Source organism: Accipiter gentilis, chromosome 6 (assembly GCF_929443795.1).
Source record: "Accipiter gentilis chromosome 6, bAccGen1.1, whole genome shotgun sequence".
Classification (NCBI taxonomy): Eukaryota; Metazoa; Chordata; class Aves; order Accipitriformes; family Accipitridae; genus Astur; species Astur gentilis.
The window spans coordinates 26,472,537-26,489,920 of NC_064885.1; the positions used below are offsets into that span (position 1 = coordinate 26,472,537).

Genomic DNA, 17,384 nt, shown 5'->3' on the forward strand with positions numbered 1-17,384 from the left:
CATCAGCTCAGGGGAATTACTTGCAGCTTATAGATAATTCAGTCAAAACAGCAGCTACCATAAAGAACGATAACCAGGTTTTTTCCTGCCCATCCTGTCCCAGAATATACTCAGAATCTACTTCATTGACATTCTCAAAATAAGCACAACAGTCATATTATCTTACCTTATTTTATTTTGTCTTTTCCTTATCACCTCTCCCAATTTAGTACTCAACTACACCAATCTTTACACAGATCCTTCTCTGCTCTTGGAGGTATTAATTTAAATCTGTTTCTGACTTGAAGCTTGCTTTTTCCCTCCTGTTTTCTCTCTGCTACTCAAAAATAAATTGGGGGACAGGGGGAAAACCACAACACACTGAAATAAAACAAGTCCCTGAGGATGAAAAAAACTTCCACCAAATAACTACTCATTGGCAAACCTTTCTCAGCAAACAGTTCAATATATCTTCAGTGAATTTTATAAAGTACAGTTATAAAGACACTTTCAACTTGCTCTTCTTCTAAAGTTTGCTAATTTAAGTTGAAGTAGTTTCCTTCTACTTGAAATGTTTGTGTATGGGCACCTATTAAATGTAAGTTTATACACATCTTGAGTTTGTTATTATCAAGTGCAGGTCACTGCCATGCCATTTAAATCTTGACAGAGCACTTTAATCAGAAGATAGTGTCATCATGGCCTTACAGGTGAAAAAACCCGGAAGAGCATAATGAATTGAGACCATCTTTCAGCTGATTAACTCATTAATTTTTTTTCACCAGTGTGCTATGCTCTAGCAATCAGAAAGCAACCCTGGTATCTAACAGGCAAATGAACATCAGCTCCCAAAAAGGGATAGACCATACTCTCAGTGGGTATAAAATAGTATTCTGTTCTATCAAAGTTAACAGGACACTACCAATACAACATTAGTTTTTCATTCACTGATAAAAGTTGATAAACTTAATTCCAAATTTACATTGCTGTGAAATTCAGTATGTTATTTCTGTGACAATATGTATCATTTAATAGGATCTTGCTGTGAAATGATTAAAGGTGAATACCAGAGATTTTTGGGTTAGTAGTACAAGGGAAGTTCTTAACCTAGGAGTAATTACTGATTTTCAAAACCAGACTATAAACTTTAAGAAAGGAGACCAATCAATTTTAAAGGGGAAAAAAAATTAATAATCATACCTCTGTTGCATTTATTTATTCCTATACAACCTAGAATCTCAGAGAAGAACGCTTACTGAATTACCACAAGCCTGAAATCAAATATTCACAACAGATTACAATAAAGGTAGTTGATCAACAATAGATAACATACATCAACCCTTAAAATTGCCCAGAAATATTGCCTAAAGATGGCTATTGTTATGAACTTTTCATTAACTAAGCAAAAAAAAATATTTTAATGAAACAAATGAACAAAAGTGTTATTAGTCTCAGACACTGACATCCAGCCCCAGGAATGGAAAAATTTCTTTCCTCTTCTAAGCTAGTGTATTTATACATCACACTGCATTGCAGACTGTATTGCAACAGTACAAGGAGAACAGGATTACTCCTGGGACCAACAGAAACAGAGGTGGCACATACAGGACATTCTTTTCTCTGATGACATAATATTTTTTGATTGCAACATTAATCTACATTCCCACAGCCTGTGCATCTATGAACATGGCCAACAGTACCTCTTCTACAGAAGAATGGATCTGTAATCCAATTGCAGCCTCCTTTTTTGCCAGTGTCATTTGCTTCAGTGGGAAGTTTTCAGCACACAGGATCAGCCCCAAAATAAGAACTGATGGTTCGGGGCATAGTACAGCTGTAAACAGAGATTACGAATTCCTGAGAAGGCTCATGTTGGCTCAAACTGGTGTGAGCAGTGGGTACCCAGTGCCAAATGCAAATTTTGCAGTATTCTAATGGCAATCAAAGAAACAATATCCATGGCTTCAGGGGAAGAGCCATACAGAATACCTTCACAGAATAAGCACATGTCTTTGTTGCAAAAAAGCATGCCTAAAAAGATCTGCCAACACCTCTCCCAGCACATTTCATGCTGCTGAGCGGGGAGGTGCCCACTGCAATAATATGAGGGAGCAACGGCCACAGAACCGAAGTTCTTTGATTTTGTTAAAGAATAACTGTACGTGCTATGAAGGAAGGGTGCCTTCTCCTCCTGAAAACCAGCTCGCAGTAGGGCCCATGTGCCCTAGGGGCCATGGAGAAACACCAGCTACCCTGTGCTCTCCAGCAACACAGATCACAGCTCCATCCTTACACTGAAACAGCCGCACCAAGATGGATATGTTTCTCAAGGACACACTAGAACAAAAGAATCGACAGTGACTGCAGCATCTGCTCAGCATAACCACCATAATAAATTTCAATCTCATTTTAATTTTTATACGTCAAAAGCTATTAGGTCTTAGATATTTGAACCTTAATTATTATGGAAGCAATTAGCTCCTATGACCAGGCGGCTTTCCCTGAACAATTGTGATGAGCACAATATTTTCTACAGCATAAAAAATAAATACCCTAACGTATCTATAGCTATCTCGGACCTTACAGATGCCACTGTGCTTCATACTGGTATCTTGGCTTTGTGCCAGATTGCAAAAGATAGACCTTCCTGGCATGCACTATATGGCATTATATATTTGTGTAATTGAAGATTATCTCCTAAAGAATTCTGGAAATTTAGAATTTCAAAATGTAAATATTTCCTGCTGTAGAAAGATCAAATTGGTTTTAAATATTTAAATATTCTTTCAGAGAAAACTACTTTAGTATGTTATCTCCTACAAAGACAGCTATAATTAGACAACAGCTCCAAGTACCCTGAAAACTGGGATTTCTAGAACTGACAAAAAAAAAGACAGACATTTGGATTTCAAGACACAAAAGTATTCCATGGAGTTTTATGCATCAGAGGAATTTCATTAATATATATTGCTTTTTAGTACGTTTTTTCAATGCATTACTACTTAATAGAAGTATGCATTTTAACTCTCAGCATCTTCTTTAGTTTTTCCCTAGCATATTTTCTCTGCAGTACAGTGTCCCCACACAGCCTTCCCCCAAGCTTTGGTGAGCTGATCTGACCTCTGCAAACAGGGCTGCTGGCTGAGAATGGCAGCTGAACAGCAGAGGACAACAGAGCTGTTTTAGAAGGTGTTAGGGGATCTTTCTGGGTGAGAAATACTACAGAAGTACAAATGATACATAGTAAAGAGCTACTGAGCGTTCCCCAGCACACAGTGCCTGGCCTCCTTGGTACCTCACAAGTTTCCCAGTTGATTTTACAAGCAAGGGTGAAATTCAGGCATGGCTGGTGCTCATTCTCAACCAAGTCACAAAAAGCATTTTTAATTCCTATCTATTTGCATTTTACACAGTGCTCCTTGAATGTCAATCACTATCTCTTCCATAACTAATTGAAATATAAACTGTTTAGTGCCTTGTTTTACATTAAGAGGTTTGATTTAGATTATTTCTGCTGATAAATACCATTTGCTAACAAAATGAAGAGCTGATAACTTCCAATTCAAGCTTTTGTTCAATCAAAGGCAACTAATAACATCAAAGCTCTAAAGGCAAAGGAAGTGCTTGATTCCCGCCAAAGGGATTTCTGTTTATGTTAAAAACTCTTTTTCCCAGGCTCCATATCATGCATCATCACCCATTGTCTTCACTGGGACTCACTGCATCCACTTCAGGGACAGAACTACAGCAATAAGAAGAAATGTAAGGTACACAATGGTTGTGCAAGCAATACAATACATGCACCAAAGGGAGGAGTAAAGCACAATGTGCTAATGGATGCTCTGGCATTTTATTTCCTTGCATTTTTCAAGGGGGTTTTGTTATTTAGGGGATATTTTCTGCAGCCTACTGCCAAGAAAAATGGGCTCAAACACGCATATATCTGAGCAAAGTCTGATTTACCCGGTGCGATGCTTCTGCTCCTATTTCTTCATGCAAGACAAAGCAGAGCTGGGAACAGGTCACTCCACACACAAAGCCAGGGACCCTGGGCCTCACTCCCAGAAACAGCTAAGGAGACCCCCAGCACACTAATTGTCAGGACTTAGGGGGGACCTCTCTTCCCAGGAACCGGTCTGGGCATTGTCTGCATGGTCCACGGTAATTGGAAGCCTTCCTACCCAGCCCAAGGAGTAGGGGACACAATCCTCTAGTCCTCCTGGGAGTGCACGCACATACACACACACAACTATTTTCTTTGCAAATCTCTCTGTGAAACCCAGCTCACTCCCTAATCTTCCTCACAGTACACCCAGCCTTGAGCTCCCCCTCTCTTGAATGAAATCCAAGGGGGAACCACAGGGAGAAGGCCCTGCACCCAGGGTAGTTCAAGCCCTGTGCTGGACACCAACATGCAGGGTACCTCCCAGAAATCCTCCTGTCCTCTCTGTCACCAGCGCTCTTCTCCCAAGGTGGCAGTCTTATTTTTTTCATGGAACTCTTTAAAATGGTTTGAGACACATATTCTTAATGAAAATCCAAAAGTAAACAGAAATAGGCAAAACTGCCTTCCTTTAATATACATATATTTAGAGCAAAGTTACTCCACTGTATGTAGAAAACAGCCATATGCTTTCTCCTATAAAGGTAGTTAAAGCAGAAATGTGAAGCTGACTGAAATACATGACCATTTTTAGATGGGATGTAAGAACTTCCTGAATAACAAGATGTCCTTTACTTGAACCATGGCTTGAAAAATGTCACCGGTGCAAATGCTAAGAAAAAAAAAATACTACCAACATCTCTGACAGCACGTAACTTCCACCACTCTCAGAATACATTGGTCTTACAATGCCACTTTACCAATAAGCAAATAAAATTATGCCAAAATACATCCAACATAGCAGAACTGAACACTGCAGAAGATCCTGTGTAAAGCAGGCTCAGCTTAAGATTAATTCAATTGCTTTAGCCAATTTTTATTCTCCACCTAAGACTTCTGGACTTCATGAAATGAAGCATTACAATGCTTTAACAACACTCTCTACTTGCATCTACTCTTCATATTTCTATTAGCTCCTCTGCACTCATTTAAAGCATAAATCCTAATTGACGTAAATGGGCTTTCCATGCATGTAAAAAAAAAAAAAAAAATCATATGCAAGAGCGGTCCTTTCTGAAGCTGAAAGCTGAGAGCAGCCAGTGCCAAACACCATACAGACTGTGCCGCCTGAAGGAGGCTGCCATCCTGCATGGCTACATCCCACCATGCTCACAATGGAGCCCATGGCAAAACTCTCATTAACTTCATAGGTGCAGGGCAGAACCTTACCATATGGTCATGTTTTGAAAAAGAAATGAGCACATGCAACTCTCTCCATTTTCAATATTAGAACAAGAATCAGCCAAACTCTCTAAAGCACTCTGGGATACAATCATGTGTAAGGCTTCTGCAAGCAGTTTACTCTTCCCTAACTTCCGTATCAAGATTTTTTTTTTTTTTTCCATTTCTGTAACACTACATGAAGAAAAAGTAAACAAAATAGTTCATCTTCACACAGCATACTTGTTGGGGCATTAGTTTATTTGATTTTGGAAAACACATCATTAAAGTCTCTGTATCTCTCACCAATGAGCACTATATCTAAATATACTGGAACTATTGAGATTAGCCCCATGCAAGAGTTCACATGCGTCCTTTTGGTTCATTTGATGAGGGGAGAAAGAAGCAGAAAACAAGCTCTCAATTCACAGTACGAAATATGTAATGCTTAAGGATTACAGAAGGCCTTTAATGAAGCAAGAAGAAAATAAGCTCTGTGCTTCACACTCACATTAAACATGGTGGAAAACAGTAGGCTGGGGTGTGATGGTACAGTTTAGCTTGTCCCAATTGTTTCATTTGTTTCTTTATTAAAGTTAATGGCCATCTTAATATTACAGGCTTGCAAAATGGTAATGAAGACCAGACAGCTAGCTGGACTTGTATTTACAGCTGGATAAACCTGCACTCAAAACAATCATTCCTGACCATGCTATAGCTGCAAAGGGAACATTTTTATTAAGCTTTATAAGGATAACGTGAGGTGGTTTTAAGAATACGTGCAGCTTCCAAGGAGCTATGGTTTCAGTAGCCAAAATAGCAACAAATGTTCAAGAGAAGAAGGGTTTTTAATTTCCATTATCTATGGAAATTTAAGTAAAACACTAGATTGTTAACCACCCATTTATGTCATCTGGATTTCCCCATCTCAGAAAGTCTTAGGGCACATTTTCAGCCCTTTTGAGCCAGCAGGACAGTACAAACAAGAAAGGGCACCTTGGCCTCTGCATATTGAAATGAGAGACAATGTTCTCTCTGCATTAATTTTGATTTAGTATCAAGACACACAAAACCAACCCAGGCACAGTAACAGTGTAGCAGAGGGGAGCCATTTGCCTACTTCTTCAGCTAGCCAGAGCAAAAGTTTTGGGTTTGGGGACCAATGAAGGAGAAGAGGCATGAGGCTGGGGTTGCCACCACCAAAACCACACAATGTGGGCTGCTGGGCTGCAAGAAGCTGGGAGGATGGTTCATCAATTTGGGCATTTTCTGAATGTTAAGGGGCCACCAGACCCATGAGACGGGGAGCATGCTGTCTCCTGAAAGCTGAAGCAATAAGGTATTTGGCCACTGCCAAGGCTGAGCTGATTAGGATGGGACACAAGTGGCAGAGGTTGTATAGAACAGAAATGCTGGGCAAAACAGCTTGGGAAAGTCTGATCTAGAGGGGAAAAAAAAAACCAACAAAGAACAACAGTAAGTTTTAAAAGTGCAATGACCAATAAAAGCAGCAAGAGAGCATTAATAAATTTGCTGTAGAGGCATCTAGAGTAGAGTAGGAATAGGGTATTTTGCAAGCATGTGGTAAGATACAGTCCTACTGCAAGGCTTTTGCAATCAAAATTAACCAGGCAGAAACCCAAAAATAGGCAGTAATATCTGAGCAGACATCATTCCTAAATGACTCTCTTACACAAGGAATTAGAATCAGGCCTAGCAGGGCAATTTTAAGACAATGTTTTATTTATTCAATAAGTATCCCAATGAGAAACATTTTATTTCTATGGATCATAATCAGATCACGATCAATATTACTCGCTATTCATCCCATAAAGTTATTATCAGCTTTTCCCTTGCAGACTAACTTCAGTCTCTGCTACCCTGATGTAAATCCTGTTTCTCAAAGCATGTTGAGGCAATTTCACATGCACAGAGATTTATTAGTAGGGCCCACAGTTGATGGCATGCATTGTCTCTAATGGTGAAAGTTACTTTTGAGAAAAGAAAAATGGGAAAAAGACAGAGCAACAAAAGGGAAAATGAAAACTCTTGGCAGCAGCCAGCAAGGCCAGGAGAAGAGCAGCAACAAGGGCAACAGGCAGCCCCAGTGGCTTTGGTGAAAGGGCACAGGGCTGCAACTGAAGGGCAGGCTGCAGGAATGCAGAGGCAGGCCCTAGGCATTGCCCAGGTTAAGGCCCCTCAGGCACTGCCCAGCTCTTCCAGAAAACACCTCAAATCCAGTTAGTAGGTTGACACAAGTATAACAACATCAGGTGTGTCCCAGAGTTGCAACAGTCATGCTGGGTGCCTAACTGCTGACGCTACACTGCGCCAGCAAAGCCCAATGGTGGCCACAGCCCCTTCCTGCTATACAGGCCCTGAATAAACCCCACCGTAATCACCACCCTGCAGCAAGCTTAGTACAGGATCCATTTTCTTTTTGCCTTGTGAGTGAAGCAATTAAGCCATTCTGAAAAACCAAGCTCTATTTATTCATATTACTTCTTAGCTAAGTTTTAAATCTCTATCGATATGTGCTAGACTTGATTTTAAAACACCAGTACCACTCTAATGCCATTTATACAAATTGCTAAACAAGACTTTCATCAATTTTCAACTAAGATACACCATTGCAGAAATTTCAACATCAGACTTTCCACAAAGCCTGAACTAATAATCTCACCAAGTCAATCCAATAAAAAAGGCAAGCAAGAGGTATCATGCCTGCAAATGCCATATCATTAATATACATTTTCCCATTTAATAAAAGCATACTCTTAAGAATGCAATATTTTCATTGTTTACGCTCCTCTCCTCTCAGCCTCCAAGGCTGCTGAGAAAAGCTTGTTCACTGGTGGGAACTGGAGGAATAAGATTGCCTGACCCAGGTGGCTAACAACGAGCTACTGATTATTTAGAACTGACTTCACTTTGAAGAGCCTTCCAACAGAAAGAAGAAAAAAAAAGTTAAACCTATGACACCACTTCAAAAATCACAGGCGGCATTTTTAACCTCTGTCCTTTTGCATTACTGCAGCAGTGACTGGAAAAGCTACAGCAGAAGAGAGTGAGTCATTTAGGCACTTCCCTTCGTGCCACCGCCATAGCTCAAAGGGAAAGAAATCAAGAAACCTTAGTATCAGTGTAAGCCAATTAGGACATTAAGGAAGAATAAAACACACAGAACTTAAACAAAATTTGTTAAAAGGCACAGAGAAAGCATGCATTTCTGAGTAGAGAGCAACTTATTTTCTGGAGATACTCCAGATTTTCAGTTTCCATCTGGTGGTACTTAGTGTTGTGATAAGGGAAGAGGAGGCTTCCAGCTGAAACACAAGACTGCACAACATTTGACAAGCAGGACAGCCACAGTCTAATCAAAATTCTTAGGATCTGGACAAGGATGGACACATTTTTATACACACACATCTAAATGACACTCATGCCTGTATACAGCAACATGCTCTATTTAAATAAAAGCAAATTAGAAACCTGTGATTGAAAGTGTGGTCCAGCTAGGAAGAACAAAAGACTTGTTCTCACTCTCTTTTGTCATTCCCCAGCAATGGGAGGTTTAGCTTAAACTGAGACTTGCCATTTACAGGTATACAATAAGCCAGCTGGGTTTTTTCATTCTTTGGAGTAGCTACTGACCTCAACACTTAGTGATCCAGCATTCACAAACGTCACGTCCATTGCAGGGAAGAGGCAGGATGCACATGGGTGCTCAACCGCAGCTGCCAGAGAGATGACAACCCTCTGGGCACTGCATCCCACTGCCCTGCCCCAGTAGTCTCAGCTGGAGAAGGATGAGAAGCTGTGGTTCCTCTGGGGCGAGAGACCTGCCTCTCATCTAACATACACCATGACTCAAACAAAAGCAAATGACCCCCAAGAAAAACCCAGAGTCCGGGTGCTTTATTGTACCCAGAAATCCTGCTCTGTTTTCTGCTGAATGGGGCTGCAACAGTCCAACCCCAGGGTGCAGGGCTGTCACTCCCCATGTGCAAACAGGCCTGGTGGGGAAAGGAGGGGCAGGGGGGCAAGAAGGTGCCCTTTGGGTACTACAGCCTCCGAGTCAACTCGTCTCACGGAGCAACCAGCACCACAAACTCCGAAATGTGTGCGCCTAAAGCTCCGTGCTGCAAATCAGTGCAAATACTATCTGTTTCTTCTGTTTGGTGAAATCATGCCCATGACTCTAGAAGGGTGAGAACAGCGACAGCACAGGCAGCCCAAGCACGGGGGTGTAGATGTGGAGTAACAGGGGGAAGGTGTCTTAAGCCTTCTGCTGTCAGTAAAAAATATATTTTAGGAAACAGGATGGCAACAAAGTTGCATCAGATCTGGAACTGGGCAGGAAAAAGCAGCTCTCTGAATTTGTTCGATTATTTAACTTTCCAGATTTTGGGGGGGTTCCCCTGAGATTACTTCAAGCAAGACATTTCTCTGCTATTCTTTAAACCATGCCATTCAATTACGGAATGAGATTGGATCTCAGCAGAAAAGTTTTGTTTCTTCAGGATTCAGCAGCTAACGCCAAATGAAAGAGAAAAGAGAAGCCTGTCTTGCGATGAAAGGACAAGGAAAAGAGCAATTGCATAAGAAAACCAATGCCGAGACCTCTGAACAGCAAAGCAATTGCATGTGTCAAGTTCCCATAACAAGATGGTGCCAGCTGAGGCTTATGTTAAAACTGTGCAATAAAATTAGATGTCTGGAGCCTCTGTCAGAAGAATGATGCTATCTCATTAATGAGATTACATAGAAAAATTGGAGGGATTTCAGTCAAGAGGAATAAAATGATTAAGGATCAAAAGAGTGTGACTCATGAAAGAAAGTGAAAACTGGATGCTGAGCTCTTGCCTGAAAAGCCCATGTCTCAGAACCAGAGAGGCTTGGTGGTACCAGCGACACCCCAGCATCACCCCCCTTACACCTGGAATAACAGTGATAGATCAGACCTCCCAGATCAAAAACTTGCATTATAAAATACTGGCTTTGTTATGGCAACACTATTATTGTATCACTTAGCAAGAAACTAATAATCAGACAGGAAAGAGGAGAGGAAGGCTAATTACCTATAAACAGCTGGAGGATACAAGCCCTGTAGAGAAGAACATGTTTAGTCAGAAAAAAAGAGAGGGGAAAAGAAAGAGATTGTCACTAGAGAGACAGGATAAAATCAGAGCCTTTCAGTTAATGACTGGAGAGGATTTCTTAGCCATAGGAACAATATGTATATGGAATCATCTTCCCATAGGGGGGTACTGGAAATCACAACGGCTGAATAGACTGAAGAGGGGCTGGCCACCACCCCAAAAACACTACCGTAAGACTCCAGCAGTGGCAGGAGGTGAGCTAGCTACAGGGGGAAAGGGAGAAGGAGAAACAGCGCAAGCAGGAAAGGGGAGTGTTGTGGCAACAGATGTTCGCTAGTCATCACTACTATGTTACATTGCAGGAAAAATAAATGAATAAATAAACGCGATCTCTAAATATAGAATGAGATTCTTTTCACTGAGGTGTTCAACGTCTCTCTGCAATCCATCTTTTCCAGTTGAAGGACTGTAGGTTAAGTAAAAAGGTTCATTTAAATTCTACACACGTTCACAGTGATAAACTGATTTCAGAAAGCATTATTACGTCTGAACTCTCCCTCACTAGGGGTGAAAGCCAGATACTTTGTGAACCATTTTTATGATAGCTAATATTCTCTAAAAATTCATTAGATGTCAACATAAAGGACAAAAGACATCACCATGGAAGAGCAGATGCTACAAGCTACCATACAAAGCATATTAGGGTCACTTGCTCTGCATTATTCTGTGTCAGCACAGGGCAGCACTGCTTCAACATCCAGCAGCAGTCTTGTTTCTTGGCTATTGTGACAGGCAAGAAGTCAAACAAAAATGACACTTCCCAAGAAAAAACTTTGCTGAGGAAGTGCCAGACCTGGAGGTGCCCAAGCAAAGCCCTTCACAGCATGTCAACAGCCTGTGCCATCCACACAGTATGCCAAGAGAAGCAGGAGAACACACCAGGAAGCAATTTCTTCCAACCCCATCTCACTCACATCACATACTCCAACAAGGAAGAGTGTGTGCACATGCGTGTGTGTATACACACTGGCAGGGGAGGGGGCTAGGACATTTAATCACACTTTGGACCTTATCCGGTACATGTAGCATCAGGCAATGGCTCTTCTAGAGCTGACACTTTACAGAGCAGTGGAGGCTGAAGCCCAGTTCTCTCCGTTTTCACCACGACCAATACTCCCTACAGCTGACAGCCGGGCTAGGTGAAGGAGACTTGGCTGCCAAGCCCTAACTGGCAGCACAGGCCAAACTGGTACCCAGCTCAGTCTGCAAGGCTGCCCATGTCTCTGCAAGGCTAGGCGAGCTCTACGACCAAGTAAAATGGCTCCAACAGAAGATGCAAATAGAGCAGATTTGTTTGCTATTTTTATATGGTTTCTTACCACAGAACATACTCGAAGCTCTTAAGCCATTAAACTTTAAAAAAGGGCTTTTTCAGAAGCTATGCTTTGATGTAACTGGGCAAATTCATCTTGTCACTTAACCTAATCAAGATCTAAGTCTCCCCCCTGCCCCTTTTTTTTCCTTTTTTCTCTCTCTTAAAAAAAAATAATTAAAAAAAACCCAAAACAAAAAACAAACTAACATTGAGTTTTAAGCTGCAACCCTATTCCAGTAGGTATATACCCTCTGTTAGTACAGATTGATAAATGCAAATACAGAGCATTTGGTCCTTCATTTCCTATCTCAGCACTAGCACTTACAGAAACAATGGCAGTGTTTACAACAAGCAATGTTCACTGCAGGCTGTTAGAAATCTGCCACAATTTGCATTGTGCCACACAACACAAACCCTTTTTTCCTGAAGCTCAAAATTTTTGGTCAGAAACACCCAATGACTTTTTTGATTAAAAAACTTTATAGTAATAGTAGCAGCTAATGGGGTTTCCAGAACAGCAACAATGACCATGTTGGTTACTCTGGGCTCCTTAGAGTCCTCACACATACATGGGACACCTCCACATTGGTCTCATTCCTTAAGTTTACCCTCCTGAGTACCTTGCATCCAGTGTGAGTCCGGGACTTCATGAGGGGAGTTGTGGTGCAGAGCTCAATGGCTTCTGGTTCGTGGAAGATCACTGTTGGGAGAGGCTCTTTCCGAAGAGTTAGGACATTCAACTTGGTCTTTAACATGGTCTGAAAGTGCTAAACAGAAAGAAAAGCAATTATCTCCAGTTCTAGTGCAGAAAAATGAAAGTTAATAGTTGGACGCATCTGCGTGTTTCACTTGCTGTTCAGTGCCTTGGAAGTTTCCATGGGGAAAGTTAACAAGTTTTATAACTTAAGACAGCAAACATTCATTATTACTATCAGCAATGTGGAGACTGTTTTTAATTAAAAAAGATAGACACACAAAATGAGAGGATTCATTAGAAACCATGTATGTCCCAAAAAGAGTCTAAATTCAACCTCTGATCACCCCAGGCTTATCATAAAACTGTTCATAGACCCAGTTCCTCTACTAACGACCATATGGAGGGAAGAACAGGGGATCAAAGACCATTCGAAGAACTATGGACTCCTCCATTCTTGTTTTCTTTCCTCTGCACTTACATCTCATTCCATTGACCTTTATAGATGTTACCATTCCCACTGAGCTGAATGCCTCATTGGTTTGTGTTTAGCATGTGAATTTTAAATTCGCTTCCTTTTTAAGCAATAGTTCCTTCAGTCTGCAATGTAAATGCTACTACTGGTACTAATGAATAGATGTCATTCAAAACTTGTCTCTTGCTATAACAGACAAGAAATAACTTCCCAGGCTTGGGTGAAGAACTATCCAAATGGACAGTAACTGAATGAAACTGAATGAAAACTTTCTCAGCAACTTCTTAGAGTGAAGAAAGCCAATCCTTGAAAGATTTCCAAATCAATTCTGTAGAATCAGGGGACTCAGAGAAATTTTTCAACATTTAATGACCTTCATTTGAGAAACTGAACATTTTCACTTGCTACTACATATCTAAGGAAGAAAATATGCAGATATGAAGCAAATCAAGGTAGTATTCCCAGCTAGTAACATACTGCAGCACTGTCTAAAGAAGTATGCATTTATTAAAGCTCCATAACTTGACTCTTATAAATCAGCAGTTATTAAACATATGTGCAATGACTCCAGATTACTTTCATCAAAACCAAACCATTTGCTCTGACTTTTGATGGGAGATTCTTAACTTGTTTTGCAGTCACCCCTTTCCTCAGCCTCCCCTCCACGTCTGCAAGGCAGACAAACATTACGGGGTCTGGCTTGCAGAAAGAGAGATGCTAAGTGATTTCCCAGAACTGTACAAGAAGTGTCTATCACAGCTAGAAAACCAACTCAGGTCCTTGTCTTTCAGTCCTGTGCTCTAGGTGAGGAGAGTGCTTACTAAACATTTTATTTATATGCAGGGCATGAATCAGCTATTTAGATACTACGCTGTTTTCATATGGATTTTTGGGGATTCGAGTACTCCATTGAAGATGCATAAGAATTTCTTGGAAATAAACTTCCTACTTAATTCATAAATACATTATCATTAGCTAACTGAAAGCTTGTTAATACAATTCTAGAACAGTTTAATCCTTAGCTCATCAGTGTTTAGGTCTAATAATTATGATACTAGATCTACTAGATCTTAAACACTCTCATAAGCATATTCAAGGCATAAACACTAACAGTCTGTGAAAATAGTACTTGTTTTCCTACCTCACGCATGAAGTTACAGCCTGTTACAGAGATACTTAAGGGCTCTGTGCTGTTTGTGCAAGCATTCAAGTTTCCATCCCAGTGAAGAAATCTACACATTTTATTTTTCATCTGGCTCATATTACATGTTATCCCACTCACTCTCCCAAACACAGCTCCAGGAAAAGAGTACCCCATTTAAGATGATTATACATTAAAGAACATTCTTTGACATGTTTCTGAAGATAACAGAGCTCTTTGCCAGCCAGGATTACTAAACTTAATGAGAAAAAGTATTGCAATTTACCTTTCAGTTGTGATTAACAGCCTTTGGTTTGGAGTTTCCTAGGCTTCTCTGGTGAAGTTGTTAGCAAACACTAAACAACAGATAACCAGCTGTGAGGAGTGTAAAGCAAGCTCAAAGTTTGAGATCCTGAGTTTGAAGGAGCACCGCTGATTACCAACCGCAGTGCTGGGCTTGCTGGTTCCATTAACTAATTGCTGTCTACTACTATTCTAGTTCTCTCTACTAACTTGACTTGCTTTTACATACAGGCTGTAGGTCTGCTAACTTGCTGCAGAACTTGTATTCCTGGAGGAGAAAATATGCAGAAGGGAGAGGGTACCGGAGACCCGCCGTGCGTGGGTCACAGTGATTCCCCACCTATGACCAGCCCCTTTTCAAGCACAGGCAAATGCTGTCTCCAAAGTTATCTGCTGCCTTGTGCATGCAGGGGATGGGAGAGAAAGGCAGAGGTGGAAAACCTACCTAAATGTATTTTTAACCTGAAGTTGTACTATTTTGCTGGTGGGCCAGTTTTGGTCCAAACCAGAGATAATGGTTGCAAAATACCAGGTTGAAGATGATTCTATCCTAACATCTTACTTCTCCTTCCCTGTGTGCTGAAAGAGCTCTGTTTCCATAGATGATCTATTTACAGAGGTTCTCGAATAAAGGTGCTTCCATTAGATACTCAATAGATGAAAAAACTCCATTTAGCCCCTCTGAGTACTGAGCTTGGACCTCCAAAATGGTTATTCTCCTCTGCTAGCATCTCTATCAACTTCAGTGGGACTGCTGACAGAGAGAGCACAATTTGATGAAAATGAGGAAAACTATGACAATGATCTTCTTATTTTCATGTTGTAACAACCACATATACAGTCTTAAACAAGGAAAAGACTACTCTCTGCCTTACAAAGGCAATTCAATACTTGTATGAGCAGCAAGTTAGAGTGGTTGTGTGCCAAAAACACTAGAGCACAATTGGCAGCAAACAGATAATTAGTTGCCAGAGAAGTGCAGGACAGATTGGGGATGGACACAGAAATAGCTTTTGCTTTGGACTGTATGGCTAGCCCAGACAACACTGTGCTCCCTGCACACAGGTCATATGATGGCTGCCATAAGAAAATCAAGTCTCAGCCAGGAGACATCACACAGTGAGCCCCCAAATAGGAAGTTATTTAAACACATCCCTAACTTTCACTATGTGAGCAGTCCCAGTAAAGCACACGTGGGTAGTCAATGGGATTATTCATGTGCTTTAAGCCAAGAACAGGATAAAGTGCTTCGCTGAACTCATTTCTCAGTTTCCACTCCAAACTGGCATCTCCTGCAGAAACCATTGGCAAATGCTGACCTATAACAGTAGCCAATGTATTTTTTGAGAAGAGACATTAGCTCTCCACTGCTGTGAACCCAGAATATTCCTTTAAAGTGCTTTAAGTTCACAAAGTTCTTGAAAAGCATGACTTTGGCAATTCAGTGAATAAAGGTTCAATGGAACATTATACCATCCACATTTCAAAATGTGGTGCCAGAAACACTAGGTTCATTTGGTAGCCCTTATACTGAAAATCATCAAAGAAGACATTCTTAACTTACATGACTGTAACAACAGCTCGAAACTGCACATCATTCATCCTTTATCCATTTAGATGGTGCTACTGATACAGACTTTAAGTTTGAAAGAAATGCAACGAGCAACATAACAGTGAGAAATTGGCAGCAAGTTTTAAAATTCTCTGAGCAAACAAAATACCTTAATTGCCAAAGAAATTATCAGTGCTGTAATTAGCACTGTATTTTCCTATTTGCTGAAAATGAAATAATTTAAGGTAAAATTTAAGTAAAGCCCCTAATAACATTGAAAAATTATCTTAATACAAAACCATAGTTTTTCTTATTCAAGAATTTGAGATCCATCATCTTCTTTTGCTTAGTTTACCAGTCTTGATGGCATCCTTTCCCCCCTATAGAAGAAAACTGAGGGGGGTATAACTGGTAGCTTAAACGCATCGCAGGCCAAGACTGTCCCTACAGAGGTACAATATCTACTTGCCTCCCTGGTGACCTTCAAAGTGCTCCCTATTTCAACGAAAACCCTGTCATCGCTAACCCTCTTAGCTACAGGTTAATTGAACATAAAAATCAAGAACTTCTGAATTGTTTTCAACATGTATTTTGTTACCAGCTCAACAGTCACACATTAGCTCTATGTTAACTATTTCACAACATTCAATTTGCAAATTTTAGGTGCTATGTATTTAGCCCAAGCACAATTTCTGTTGCTGTTAAAACTAAAAATTAACAGCATCTGAGTTTTCATTTAGTTTGTCAGCAAAAATACAGTCACTTCCACAACTCAGGCCAAATGTCTTGGAGAAAACAACTGTGACTCTATACAATTAAACATGCCTTGGAGGAGAAAAGTATGCACTGACAATTTGTAATAATAACGCTTAACAATTCGGCACAGCTCTTCATCTTCAGGTCTTAACTAAACAGTCACTGCTGTTCACGATATTGAGTACTCAGCAGCTAAACCTAGGCCTAGTGGATCTTTTCATTTTCATGATGGAAATAAAGACTCAAATTCAATAAATCTAAGAAAGTGTTATATATTAGATGTGAATACAAAAATAAATGTCAGGAAAGAGGGAACTGTAGCTCATTGTAATCTATAATCCAGCAAAAGGGGATGAGCAAAATGGAACACAGTGTACAGGGTAATTGGGTTGCAACATGAACAAAGAAAGTCTTTAGCACCTTATCCCTCAGCCCCCATTATCTTTTAACATCAGCATTACAACCAACACACAACTGCATAAACTGGCACCACTTTTCCAGATGACCTGTATTTGGCCAATTTTGCTAAAGACATACATTGAGTGCAAACCCCAAAATGATAGAATGTTAACTTGTGAAAAAGAGTTACTCTAAAAGTTCAAAGCCTCCGAAAGAGGGTTTTGCCAGAATGAGAAGCAATCCTCTGGGCAATTCATCCTTCTACAGCACCTACAAAGGAATTCC

The 17,384-nt window shown here is 40.5% G+C and overlaps 1 protein-coding gene across 7 annotated transcripts in view; it reads right to left on the bottom strand.

The window, feature by feature from the left end:
• The window catches only part of PID1 (phosphotyrosine interaction domain containing 1), a 91,859-nt gene that overhangs the window by 43,916 nt on the left and 30,559 nt on the right, over window positions 1-17,384 (bottom strand). For 4 of the 7 annotated variants that reach the window (XM_049803199.1, XM_049803198.1, XM_049803194.1 and 1 more), the window contains exon 2: window positions 12,400-12,546. In XM_049803199.1, the coding sequence (XP_049659156.1) occupies window positions 12,400-12,534 (135 nt within the window). In that variant the 5' untranslated portion in view covers window positions 12,535-12,546. Of the gene's footprint in view, window positions 1-166; window positions 190-12,399; window positions 12,547-14,375; window positions 14,396-17,384 lie in introns of those variants that run through there. The other 3 variants (XM_049803197.1, XM_049803201.1, XM_049803200.1) reach the window with 3 other exon arrangements.